This window comes from Lytechinus variegatus, chromosome 13 (genome assembly GCF_018143015.1).
Source record: "Lytechinus variegatus isolate NC3 chromosome 13, Lvar_3.0, whole genome shotgun sequence".
NCBI classification, from domain to species: Eukaryota; Metazoa; Echinodermata; class Echinoidea; order Temnopleuroida; family Toxopneustidae; genus Lytechinus; species Lytechinus variegatus.
Window position 1 is genome coordinate 15,744,488 of NC_054752.1, and position 14,304 is coordinate 15,758,791.

General features: G+C 35.6%; 1 protein-coding gene across 3 annotated transcripts; it reads right to left on the minus strand.

Moving 5' to 3' along the window:
* On the minus strand, positions 1 to 14,069 carry LOC121426347 (L-galactose dehydrogenase-like). Of its 3 annotated transcripts, none has more exons than XM_041622621.1 (9): positions 13,625 to 14,069; positions 12,711 to 12,836; positions 7,644 to 7,792; positions 6,649 to 6,816; positions 5,894 to 6,024; positions 4,623 to 4,725; positions 3,366 to 3,586; positions 2,162 to 2,248; positions 1 to 427 (listed from the first exon to the last, which is right to left on the minus strand). In XM_041622621.1, exons 2-9 carry the CDS (start codon positions 12,817 to 12,819, stop codon positions 334 to 336), a joined length of 1,062 nt encoding a protein of 353 aa, XP_041478555.1. In that variant the 5' UTR covers positions 12,820 to 12,836; positions 13,625 to 14,069; the 3' UTR covers positions 1 to 333. The 3 variants fall into 3 exon arrangements, 2 of the variants coding, with proteins under 2 accessions (XP_041478555.1, XP_041478554.1); XM_041622620.1 differs by having other exon boundaries at positions 12,711 to 12,874; XR_005971597.1 differs by having other exon boundaries at positions 337 to 427; positions 3,344 to 3,586; positions 12,711 to 12,874.
* Positions 14,070 to 14,304: the final 235 nt, after the last annotated feature.

Below are 14,304 nucleotides of genomic sequence, written 5' to 3' on the forward strand. Positions count from 1 at the left end.
AAATCATACAAATTTATTTCAAAGTTGGGTAAATAGTTTCTGTTTTTTAATAGTTTTACAGTATTATATTGTACATTGTTTGTTGAAATACTCTAGGCATTATAGTAGCGGGATACACACGCAATAGTATAACAATAATAAAAACAACTGGTGTAATCGTGAAAAATTTGAAAATAAGTCGGTAGATACACTGTTAGCCAAATAATAATAGTTTAAAGTTACTTTTATGGCAATTTAATTCACAAATCTCAGTCTTCAATATCGGTGTCCGTATCCAGCAAGTTGAGACAGGCTTTTCATAGGTCGATTGCTGGTGCTATTTTTCCATGGTGATTATTTCTTCGCTTCATTTAGTCTAGAAAGCGCTTCGCGGTATTGTTTGACTTCTATTCCTTCCCATCCCGGTTCTTCTATGGATGAGAAATACCTATGGTAAAGAGATGTACGAGAAAGAAGCAGTATAAGTATTCATTTAGTTTGAAATATAATAAAAGCATTAACAATAATAATATAAACAACAATAATAAAAAATAATAAATACAAATGATACTACTACTAATAATAATGATAATAATATAATAATAACATTCATAGAGCCTAATATGTTTCTAAGCGCTCCATACCTCTGCTTTAGCACGGCTACCCTGATCGGGCGCATCGAGCATTAAGGGAACCCATTCACTTCACCTGGGCTCCGTAACACAAAGATTATAGCGATCAATCGCTAAATAGACTGACCAATCAAGATCAATGTAACATGCGCATTTGGTTCAAAATACTGACAAGAAACCAATCAGAAGTGTTCTTTCATATTTGCTATTCATCGCTAAGCTTTGTGTGACGGGGCCCTGGGTGGAGATCGAGATGTCAAAAAGAGGCTCGCATTGATGAGGTGGGATTCGAACCCCATACCTTCTTAAGAGTCCAGAGATTTATCCACTGATCCACAAGACCTTTATGTAGCGATTTTGTGTTTTAAAAAATGGGGCGGCGCTCCTGTGGAAGCATGATCCTTGTAATTTTTCAATGAGTACCCCCCCCTCCAAGAAAAAAATGAGGAAACATAGAAAAGACCCGACGTTCTTGTAATCATGGTGATTGAATTGAGGAAAAAAACACGCCATGTATCCCTTATCAAAGTGTGATGGCGTTGCGCCCTATTTTTGTAATCAATAATACACTGCAAAAGCTCCGGTGTTTATTTAACACCAGCTTGGAATCTATATGTCCAGACCACAAAGGTATTAAACAACGACGGTTTTGGTATTAGTCTACCACCAGATAGGTGTTTATACAACACCAATTAGTATTAGAACAGCATTGTTTTGATTCCAAACTGGTGTTGCCTTTTCAATACTTCTCTGGTGTGGATATAGATTCCGAGCTGGTGTTAAATCAACACCGGAATTGTTTGCAGTGTTACTTTATTGATTGATACGTCAACTGATATAGAGGGCGATTCCATGATAGAAAAATCAGCCATTTTCACATTTTCCAACCTGCTGTTCAAACAAATGAGAAACTTCAATTTGTATTGTGGTAATAATAAAGTATACACTAGATAGTCGTGTAAAGAAAATGAAAACCAACAAAACAGGTCCTCCCTGTGTGAATTAGAGGTAAAAATGTTGCGTGTCTGAGTCCCGTATACGATGCACATTCTTTTCACCTTTAATTCACCCATAATCAAACATGTTTTTATTATCAATTTTTCACATGACTTTCCACTACAACTTAAACTGCCAACAAAATAAAAGCGTTGAGCTAAGAGTATTGGAGTGAAAGTGTCTCGGACCGTATACATTCGTAATTCCGAAGATTCGTTATTCCGAAGGTTCGGATATTCCGAAGGTTCGTTAATCCGAAAACGAAATAAGGTTCGTCGTTCCGAAGGTTCGACAATCCGAAAACGAAATGAGGTTCGTGGTTCCGAAGGTTCGTTGATCCGAAAGCGAACTTAGGTTCGTTGTTCCGAATGTTCGTTTATCCAAAAACAAAATGACGTTCGTTGTTCATTTCGTTTTCGGACAAACGAACCGTTCGGAATTACGAACCTCATTTCGTTTTCGGATTAACGAACCTTCGGAATAACGAACCTTCGGAATTACGAACTGTAACCGTCTCGGACGACACGTATGGAATCGCCTGATAGCATACTTGCCTGTTAATCAGGGTTGCTGTGAATTGCACTTGTTCTTCAGAAGAGCCCTCTTCCACAGCTTTCGCATTCTTGTCAACTTGTTCTATACTGAAATATCAAAATTAATGAAAAGTAAATTTACTTTTTTTAACCTAAAGAGAGAGGAAAATGTATGCAACCCTACAGGAAGGAAAACTTTTTTCTAGAAATCAAACTCACACTTTATATGCATAGCCTATAGCTCAAGATACGATGACAATCATCAATAGAATTGGCGACGGAAGCGGAGGGGGGTCCTGCCCCCCTAAATTTAAAGTGGGGGACAGGGATACACTTTTTGTGGTTCCCCCCTAAAATTTCGTTTGATAACTTTTTTTTTGCTTGTCAAATTTTCCTGTGTCCATCTCAAAATTTCAGGTGGATCCTCCCCCTTAATTTTTTGGCTAACGAATGAGATAGAAACAAAACAGTTTTTTAATCGAATTTACCGAATTTTGTTAATATTTCTCCTCATCATCATTGCAATAATGCAATCATGATTATCATGATCATTGATATTCATTTATTAAACGTTCATGGCGCAATTAAGAAATGAAATGGAAACCTATTAAAGAGTGGTTTACTGGTAAGCTTGTCTGAACCAGGCTTTCGTGGAAATTTAAAGGTGCTACAGAACAAAAAAATGTTACAGATATCCTGTAGAAGAGTAAAAACCTATACCTATCCACTTGTTCACTGCTACCATTCTGCCTGTGGAGAAACTACAGGTAGGACTATGGCATGCCAATGCTGTATTGAGCACATACTTTAAAAAATAATTAAAATATCACTTTTGTGACCAAAATTACTGATTTCCATACAGTTGCAATTTAATTTTCATTAGTAACTTGGGAAAAAATTATTGTATTCACAGAGCGCTCAAAAACTTGAATTTTAGGCATATTTTTGTGTACGCCCTCTATTGGTGGAAAGTAATATGGCAAGAAAATTTTCATTTTTTGATCTCTATTTTTAATTAAGAAAAAAATGAAATAAAGAATCAAATTTACTTAACAGCCAAGTTGTATAATGAAAAGGTGTAATGGAAACTGTCAGTGTAAAAAAAACAAGCATTTGTCCTAAAGAAAAAGAGAAAATAAGCCAAACATTGCCACCCTTATTTTGCCACACATGGACATATAACTGAGAAGGTTATATTATAACCTCGTTAATTGAATGAGTGTACCTATCCATCCCTATTAGTGTCAATGGAACATCCTTCGTATGTGAAATACTGTATTTTAGGGCGATTGCTGATATATCATGGCCATGCTGTCTGCAGTATACACTGGCCTCTCGGCAGGCTTTCTTGATTTCATCACTAGCGATATGCCAAGAAGGAGGCCCTCTATCGGTGAGTAACGCCATGGAGAGGGGTGACGCAGAAATGAGAGCAACGTTTCGTTCCTAGAAATAATGAAAATGATGAAGATAAGCATGTATCTCACTTCATGATTCTGAACCTCAATTATTTCAGCAGACGTGTAGTTAGTAGCTTAATCGGATGAGCCTGCACCTGTGAATGTTTTAACAGAAATATCATACTCATCAAAATGCTACCTCTTTTGGGATACTCAAATTCCCACTTAAACTCATCCTTTTTTCAACATTAGCATAGGGTTTATTATTATTAGTAGTAATATCATTATTATTAATGGATTCATTGTTGAAACACAGATGTAAAGCGCCCAATAATTAATGATCGGGTACTTAAGTCGACGAGTGTAATCGCGTTGAACGGCTTGCGCCATCACATCTATGGAAAGCCAACTTGTTCATAAACGCGTATACTAACGTCACGGTTTTGAAGATGTATCAAGCCAATGAATACATATTGAAGTTGATAACGTCGTGACTTAATAACGTATTCAATCGACTAAAATTAAAATAAATTAAATGTGTTTCGAGTATGTGCACAAATATCAAAAAGCTTGTTAAAAGTGAAATTTTGTGCATTTTCAGGGGTTCCCAAGAGAATTTGCTATTTTATTTATTTTTTATTTTATTCATAAATGATGGACATCTGATGGACATCTGATTCATATTGATATGTCACATTATGCCCTACTTCATTCCCAAATGTGTGCTGCATTTAATACGTCAAGTTTTGCATCCATCTATTCATTTAATTATGTGTCGGTGTGTTATTTTAAACATCACATTGTGCAATCTTATTTCACACGTCACGTTGCGCTATTTTTATTTGATACGTCACGTTGTACAATTTTTATTATTTTGATGCGTCATGTTGTGCAAATTTTACTTGATACGTCAAATTGTGCAAAATATTAATTTGATAGGTGGATTTACAGTTTTGTTGTTTTGTGATTGGTCGATTTTCTAATATGGTACGTCATGAATGTGTAACGTCAGTACACGCGTTTCCTCCGCTGATTCGACGCACGCCTTAAAAAAATGGTAGCTTAAATTAATAAAAACCTACTTGGAAGAATGCTGCGTGTTGAAGAAGTGAAGAGTCATTAAGGCTTAAATGACAATAGCTCAATACTGAATCGATCTTCACCTTGCTTCGCTCAACAATGGTTCTGTTGATTTAAAAAAATGAGAAAAATGAGACAGATATGTTGCTAAATCTCGTTACGTATTTTCACAACAAGTTCGTTGGACTCGTCATTTGATTTGTGAACTAAATAAAACCTATACTAGATATCCGGTTTCGCAGGTTTGTAATACTCTTGATTATTTTTTTGTTTTATGAAATTCGAGCTTGTAACACTTAAACCTGGGGTCCGTTTCACAAAGAGTTACAATTCTTGTAACTTTGCCATTATGGCAGCTACCACGCCAAAAGGGCTCAGCAGCCAATAAAAATTAAGGTTACTATGGTAGTTGCCATAATGGTAAAGTTACAACAGTTGTAACTCTTTATGAAAAGGGCCCCTGAAATTGATCGCGTGTTACATAATGTGTGTGAAACTCTTGATGTGTTGTGTGACATCCAAGTTTGTGACACGACATGTAAACCTAAATTGGGCCACCGTTATAAAATTTTGTGAAACTTTCATTTGCTGTGTGACATTAAGTTTTATGACACGACCTGAAACCTAACTTGGGCCACCTGTTACGCAAGATCACCCTTGAATTGTTGTCTGGCATTTATACAAATTTGTGATACTAGTCCATAACCTGAATTAGATCTTTTGTTATCTCACATGTTTGTAACACTCTTGATTTGTTTGGTGACAAACAAGCTTGTGACACTATCTTAAGAAATAAACTGGTCCTCCTGTTACACAAGTTTGTGATACTCCCTTATTACATACAAGTTTGTGACGCGACCTGAAGATCTAAATTGGGTCGCCTCTTTAATAAGTTTGTCACACATTTGATTCATACAAACTTGTGACATAGGCTCAAAACCTGAATTGAGTCTCCTGTTGTTTCACAAGTTTGTGACACTAATGATGTGTTTTGTGACAAACAAGGTTGTGACTTTATCTAAAAACTGAATTGATTCTCCTGTTACACAAGTTTTCCACATTCTTGATTTGTTTTGTGACATCCATACACGTTTGTGACACAGTTAGTGGCATGGTGACGTGTTTTCTTTTGTAACATACATTAACAGTATACAATGTCTCATGTTACACAAGTTCGTGACGATTCCTATGTCTCTTCTGGCATACCTTAAACAGGATTGGGTGTCATATAACACGAGTACCTGACATTCTGAATTTCTCATTTGTAACGTACCTTAGAACTTGTATCGGGTATCCTGTTATACCAATGAACTTAGCCTTGCCCTGTTTTTTGATCTTCTCCAATGCAGGAAGAGTCTCGTCTATGATAAGATCTACGCTTGAAGCAAACTCCACGTCATGGACCTAACATTAGAAGAGGATACTAGGTCGTTTCATAAAGCCACTTGTAACGTTACGAGCTACGAATTGACGAGACACGTGTGAGTACCAATCTATTATGCCTACCGTAAAATTCGAATAAGTCGCTTGTAACTTTACTTACGATAAAATCGCTGGAATCGTAAGTGTAATATCGGTTGTCCAAATCATTCTTAAATGTTTACAGTTCCTATATTCAATACCAATAATTAAAAAAAATGGACGAAAATAAGCTATATAGCTTTCTCGAAAATTAGGTAGGAATTAAACTACTTGTATGCATGATTCTTGAAAGCCATAGGATAAAGTTCTATCTATATCAATCAATATAGAAAAAAGGATTTTAAACAAAATATTTCGCTTTCCTGATTGCGATTTCTTTGGGCAATGTTGGGTGTGTGTGTGTGCGACAAACGAAATCACGCTGTGGCAAAACCGTCTGAAGACACTGGCCTTTTCCCCGGCAATGGAAACGTTATCTCTGGAATCAATGACGTTTAAAACTTTCAGAAACTCGTACCAGTCGCTGATGATACTGCCTTCTCGCGTCGATGGCGCAACTACTGACAATTTTTTTTTAATATCATGTGATGTGCCTAAACGACTTACCTGAATAAGGTCGACATACTCAATTCCCAGTAGTTTGAGGCTTTCATCAACGCCCCGAGTGACTCGTTCTGCAGAAAAGTCAAACATTCCTTCCAGGTTATCAGCTGTTTCATATCTCCCTACTTTAGTTGCGATGTAGTAAGCTTCCCGAGGAATATGTTTAAGAGCCTGAAATAGACAAGATTACGAATTAACGACCGTTTTCATATCGCAAACGACTCCGGAGGGCTGACTTCATTAAATGTCCGACAGTCTGAACAGGGGCGGATCCAGGATTTCCGAAAAGGGGGCATATTTTCCCCAAGAAAACCGTCCTCACTTGTGTATGAACGACATATTCCCATCAAAATTATTTGCTCTGACCCTTAATTGAAGGGAGCGAGGGGCACACTTGCCTAAAGTATGAAGACATATTTACATTAAACATATTAACTATGGCTCTCAAAAAGGGTCGGGACGGGACGGAAATGCCCTCCCTCCGTGGATCACTAAATCAGAAGGCTCGTTAATCTGAAGCTCGTTATTCCAATTTCGATATTCCGATGGGTTGTTACGAAAAGGGAAATATGATTTGTTATTCAAATGTTTGATCCGAGGAAAAAAAGGTTATTTTCGTACCAGCGAACCCCATTCCCCGTTCGGACGAAATAATTTTTTGGTGTGGGCCTATAGAATTTGCCTGAATCAGGAGCAATCGGATTATTCAAACTTTCAATTGAAGAACGCCTCTAATATAGTTGATTTTGAAAAGCATAACACTAGTGTCGGTTTAGAGTCGTGTTTACGGGGTTTTGTGGTTGAAATTGAGTGGCATAATAATCCTTATAATCACCATGCACTTCTGACAATGCATTAATCAACAAATCCTCTATTTACTTAAGCAAAATAGTAGTTCGCTAAAAAGAATACCTATCCAACCAGAAAATTACGATATTAATCCCTTTTTTCATGATTTAGAAAAGCAATATAAATACATATTTGTCACTTTATATTACATTTCCTAAGACGGCTTCCGATTTCCCTTGTCCATAATATGGGGCCGTGTCGATATAGTTAATCCCACCGCGTAGAGCATGTCGAAGAGCGGCCACGCCCTGTTCATCAGAGAGATCCGCATCATAGACCTTCCCAAGGGGTGCTGCACCTATTGTACATAATTTCACATTTTCAGTTCAATTGATCTATTAACTATGATAATAACATTAGTTTGGGCTAACCTCGATTAGCATTTTGATATGTTCCAATTACTTTTTTTACATAAAATTCCTTCGCATTTTAGCTCCTTTTATTTATGAATCTTTAAATAATCTTTTTATTCCTAGTTTTATATCTGGAATATTACCTGATGATTGGAATATCTCAAGAACTACACCGGTTTATAAGAGTAAAGGTGACACAAATGACATTTCTAATTATAAACCGATTTCTGTTGTTTGTCACATTGCTAAATATTAGTGGAAAATTAAGTTCAATCCCAAGTTTTATCTTATTTACAAACAAACGATCTCATCAATATTGACTAATATGTCATCTTGCCAAATCACTCAACTAATACTTAATTGATGATTGGTACGAATTTTTTTAGTCAAACAGAGAAAGTTGGTGCACGTTTCCTTGATATTTCTAAATGATTGGAACTTTGGATTATATTGACCATAAACTTACTTTTTGGTTAAAATGAAATCCATGTCATTTTCACCAAACTTTGCACAGAGTTACGAAGAGAAAGAAAGAGGGCGAAAACGCTTGGTTCGTCACCTCCATTAAGTTTGGTTGATGAGGTGTGTCATTAGGGCGTTTTAAAAGATTCGAGACTTTTTACATTAACCATGGCACTGGGGAGCTTGTTCCATTCATTCGTGGTTTTGGGGATAGAAAGAATTCTTGTAGTAATCGGTTCTTGCAAAAGGAACATACATCTTCAATCTCTTCTGCGTATTATTCCAGTCAATCTATTGCACTTTTACTTGAGTTCAGAACAATGATCAACCCAATTTAACTTGTCATTAATCAAAAGGCCTAGGTATTTTTCACACGTAGTATATTTCACTTCTTGTCCATTAATTGTATAAAACACAATCATACTTTCTTCTTGACATGGTCATAGTCCAGGATAGGCCCCATTGAAAATTGACCAAACCTTGTTTTTTTATATATACAATAATTTTTTATGGTTTCTTGTCAATTCGAGGGTGCTGATTACGAATCTGAATGATGCCACTCGTGTAACCTTGAGCATTTTCCGCAAATTGGCAAAATCCAATATGGCCGCCAAAATATGCAAATTACCCATGAAACTCATAAAATTGTCCTCACATTGGCTGTGATATGCATGAAATTGTGTGGCAGGAGTGAAATACAGTCTTAAAAATAATTTTTGACAAAATATTTATTTTCCTGATATTCAAAATGGCCGCCATAGGCCATTGTATACACTATCATGTACATTATGAATAGGAAAACTAATTTTCACAAAAATGAGCACTAAACTGCAAAAATCGCGATGTATGAATGAAATAATATATGCAAATCATCATTACTAATGAGATATATTATTTATTATGTCAAATATTGGAACATTGCTGTATTTTGATATCTAAAATAGCCGCCACTGGCCCAAAGAGTATTATGTACAATGGCAATGGCCGGGGCCAAAAAAATGACATGATTGAGCATTAAAATGCAGATTATTAAGATAAAGGAGTGGAATACTGACTAAAAACATAATTGTAAAAATGCCATTTATGTGGTAAATGCTGTATTTTGAAATTCAAAATGGCCGCCATAGCCCCTATATTAATCATGTACAATGCGAATAGAGAAACTAATTTTCACACGAGTAAGAAACAAAAAATGCATGTAATTGTGATCTATGAATAAAATATTGTCTGACAACGTGTTTTATAGCAAGACATATCATTTCTTTTGTCATGCATGAGATAAATACTGTATTATGAAATTCAAAATGGCCCCTATAGGCCCTAACAGTATTATCTACAATGTGAATTGGGACATATAATTTTGTGAGAATCTGGATTTGCTTGACTATGACATCCATATACATGTAATCCTGTTGTATGAGTAAAACGTTATTTGAAAACATTTTTTTTAATCATCGCATTTCTTCTACCATACAGGTGATAAATACTGTATTTTGACATTCAAAATAACCTCTACAAGCCCTAAATAAATTATGTAACATGCGAACAGGGAAACTAATTTTCACAAGAGTGAGAATCATAAATTGCATATAACTGTGATGTACGGGTAAAGATATTATCTTAAACATTATTTCTAACTGAATACATCACATATTGGTCGTGGGCATGGTGGAGGTAATAAATGCTGTACTTTGAAATCCAAAATGGCTGCCATAGGTCCTAAAAGTATTGTATACATTGTAACATGGGACATATAATTTTGACAGAATTTGGCTTTGCTTGACTCTAAATATTGCATGTAATTGTGAATTGTGATGTAAAGGTGAATTATTGTCTAAAACCATGTTTTCTAACTAGATATATCATAATGCTGTGTAATTAGGGTGATAAATGCTGCATTTTTAAATTGAAAATGGCCACCATAAGCACTTATCGTATACATACAATTTGGGTGGAGACAAATGATGTTCACAAAAAGGGCATATGACAGCCATTTTGAATGTTGAAATACAGTATTTATCACCTAAATTACATAAGATATTATATATTTTGTTATAAATCATGTTTTCAGACAATATTCCACTCATACATCACCATTTGACCAAGCAAAGCCAAATTCTGTTCAAATGATTTGTTCCCATTCATATTGTGTATAATACCGTAAGAGACTGTAGCTGCGGCCATTTTGACTTTAAAATAACCGTATTTATCACCTAACTGGCAGAATAAATTATATATCTTAATAGAAATGATGCTTTCAGACAATATTTTACTCATAGATCACTATTACGTGCATTTATGGTGCTCACTCCTGTGAATATTGGTTTCCCACTTTGCATTGTACATAATACGGTTAATGTCGATGGCGGCCATTTTGAAAGTCGAAATACAGTATTTAACACAAACTTGAAACCTGAATGATATATTTCGTTAGAAAATACGTTTTTAGACAGTATCCAATTAATTTATCACATATCTATGCATTTTAGCGCTCAATTTTGTGATTTCTTTTTTCCCATTTCTCATTGTGTATAATACTTTTAGGGCATTTGGCAGCCATTTCGAATATCAAAATACCACATTTACCACATACATAGCATATTTATAATATATTTCGTTAATAATTATGTTTATAGTCAGTATTCCAATTGTTTAATCTTCATAATAAGCATTTTAGAGATCACTCATGAGAATTTTTTGGCCCCCATTGCAATTGTACGCAATAATGTTTGGGGCAGTGGCGGCTATTTTAGATATCAAAATACTGCAATTTTCCCATATATGACATTACAAATTATATATCTCGTTAGTAATGGTGATTTGCATATATTACTTCGTTCATACATCGCGATTTTTGCAGTTTAGTGCTCATTTTTGTGAAAATTAGTTTTCCATATTCATATTGTACATGGTAGTGTATACAATGGCCTATGGCGGCCATTTTGAATATCAGGAAAATAAATATTTTGTCAAAAATTATTTTTTAAGACTGTATTTCACTCCTGCCACACAATTTCATGCATTTCACAGCCAATGTGCGGACAATTTTATGATTTTCATGGGTAATTTGCATATTTTGGCGGCCATATTGGATTTTGCCAATTTGCGGAAAATGCTCAAGGTTACACGAGTGGCATCATTCAGATTCGTAATCAGCACCCTCGAATTGACAAGAAACCATCAAAAAATATTGTATATATAAAAAAACAAGGTTATGCCTCTTCTATCCTGGACTATCATGATTTTACATTTGGAGACATAGTAGTTACTACTACTATGTGATGTACTTTTTTATGTAAATGTACTTTTTTATGTTAATGTACTTGACAAGATTTGGTAATATAGATTCAATTTAGTTCAAGTCCGTCTATTGACAACAGTATTATCCTAAATTAAGTAAATGGATAAGTTAAATAAATATTGGACACCATGGAAATAATTAAACGTATAGACCAGTTCGTAGCTACTTCATGGGCAATTTTGGTCAAATGACCTTTCATTTCTTTCATCATGATAGGCAGATTTCAAAGCAAGATATTACGTAAGCTTGCCTTACATAGCAGAATGAAGAATTTGAATAGACCAGGTGACTAGAATAGCACACCAATGAACACTTAATGAAGGTATTAGTTGCATTCCTACTTTGAATGCATTTTAGCATGTTGCACAATGTACTTGACAAAACTGTGAAATACCAGTCGTTCGTGGAAGCATTGTTGTTTTTTGTGGATGTAAATGAAAACGACAATTCAAAAGAATATCTGAATAATCAAGACATCAAAGTTGGTGCTTATCTCATTAGATTTTAAAGCACCATGTCAATTTAGTACAAATGACCTTCTTCTGATCATGCGTAGAATATTATGATCATGCGCAGAAAGGAACTACGAAATGGCTTATTGGAAAAGAAGCAGACTGAGGAAAAAGAACAGAAAAATGAGACTAAAAGGTATAGCCTACACGTAAATACTGATTGATTAGAAATGCTTGCGTGCCAAACGTGTGGTGCTGATTTCAGAAAAAAAAGAATCATTAGGATTCAAATCAAGTGGAAATAATAACCGCGAAGGATATGAAAAACATATAGGGGAGTTGTCGTGGTATTTTGACGGGGCGAGACTGGTTGAAGGTGACGTTTGTTCTTGAATTGATATAGAATTATAAAGTTAGACGGCCCAAACATCTTAAGTTTACAGCAAAAAGAAAGAACATGGAACTAATAATATTATCAGCTCACTTAATTGCTCACAAATTTTGCCCCATTTTCATTAAAAATGGGATCTAATCGTCGTTAGAGATTTTTGTACCTCTTTTTTGGAGGGGGGGGGGGGTGGAGGGCTTTTCTCCTGTTTTAATATCGGGGTTTGGCTTATTATTGATTTTATCTTTAAAATCACTTACCGAACCCTATGACAGACACCTTCATACCAGTGGCCCCAAGATCATGGTAACACATCTTATTTGTTCTCTCGTCGTCATGGAAACCTTGCACGTACGTGGCCGCTGACATAGTGATCTGATTTGCTGCTGTATGATATCCAAAATATGTCTCCAAAATAATTAATCTACACGAAATAAATTCAAAGGAGGTAAATGTTTCAAAAACTTTCTTTTTCTTTCAATAATATTGTGATTTGTAGTAATTCATTGGGAACATAATTTTTTTAGGAGGATTTCTAATGTTTGTTATTGAATGAAACCATTCTGACAGATATTGTTAGAAACAAATGAATGAAGAATAAAAAAAAATAGAATGAAATAGATAACATCTTCATGTTTATGTTTTTATACATGACATTTTTTAGAATTTACCCCTTCCCGCAAGCAAGCTCGCAGGGTGTACCCCGTTTTTTTAAATATCACTTTATTTTGTTTCCATTATATATCCCGGTTTATAATGTTAAATAATGTAAATAAATTTCCCTTTAAAGCCATGTCTGCCCTCTAAAAACTTTGGACTCATTACGCCACTAACCCCCCCCCCCCTCTTCTCTAAACTGGACAAGAAAAAACTTTCAAAGTCCAAAATTTGTGTCCGTCATCCCCAACCATAAACACCGATAGGCACCCATGTCAATCATTTCCTGTATTTCCAAACGTCGAAGTAATAAGTTAAAACATTATAACCAAAAATAAGCCTATTATGCAGAGTGACAAGGAAAATCCGGACGAAATTATGTCTTTTGTAAACGGGACAAAAAAAAACAAAAGGTGCCTTTCAAGCGTGGCACCCTGTTCATAATATAACTCGCTAAGATAATCAAATGGATAGATATTTATTCTCTACAAAAATATATTCAATTAAGGATTCTTACCATTCGTTTAGGACGTGTCGGAGGCAGTGCAGAGATCGAGTGGGCTGCGGAAGATGGAATTTTCCAAATATTGTAAAACTAGAAGTGCAATCTAACCCGAATCCAACTCCATTAATTGAAAGTCAGTCTTCTGGAAGAGTTGCTTTAAGTATTGATGCCTCGACTAGTACTGTTATATAACTGTTGTGAAAGATTGCCCATTCAAAATAATTCGCTTTCTCGATTTGCAGACATACACGAGTTGACCACGCAGTTGGCCATTGAGGAGATATATCGGAGAATCTTTTCTGAGTCCCAACTACTGTCTCTGAACGTTTTATTCCGGCAGAGTTGCAATAACGACCCCAAAGTGTGTCTTTCTGGCGAGTGTCGGGAAGTAATTAAATGTTAAATAATCGTGAATGATGCCTTGCCTCGTACTGTTGTGTATCAGGACCGTGGTTTCCTTTCTATCATCAGACACGCACGAGTAGCCCACGAGCCGGGGGGGGGGGGGGCACTTCCATTGACGAGTGGACACAATGCGTGACCATGGAAGTTCGAAAAGCACCCTAAACAAGCGTTTTCCATGTTCTGAAAATGCATCTCTTAACAAGCATTGGCGTGTGAAACTCTACCCTTAACAAGTATTGGAAACAAAGCGGTACCCTTGACCCGGCCCTTGACAAGTATTCCCTGAA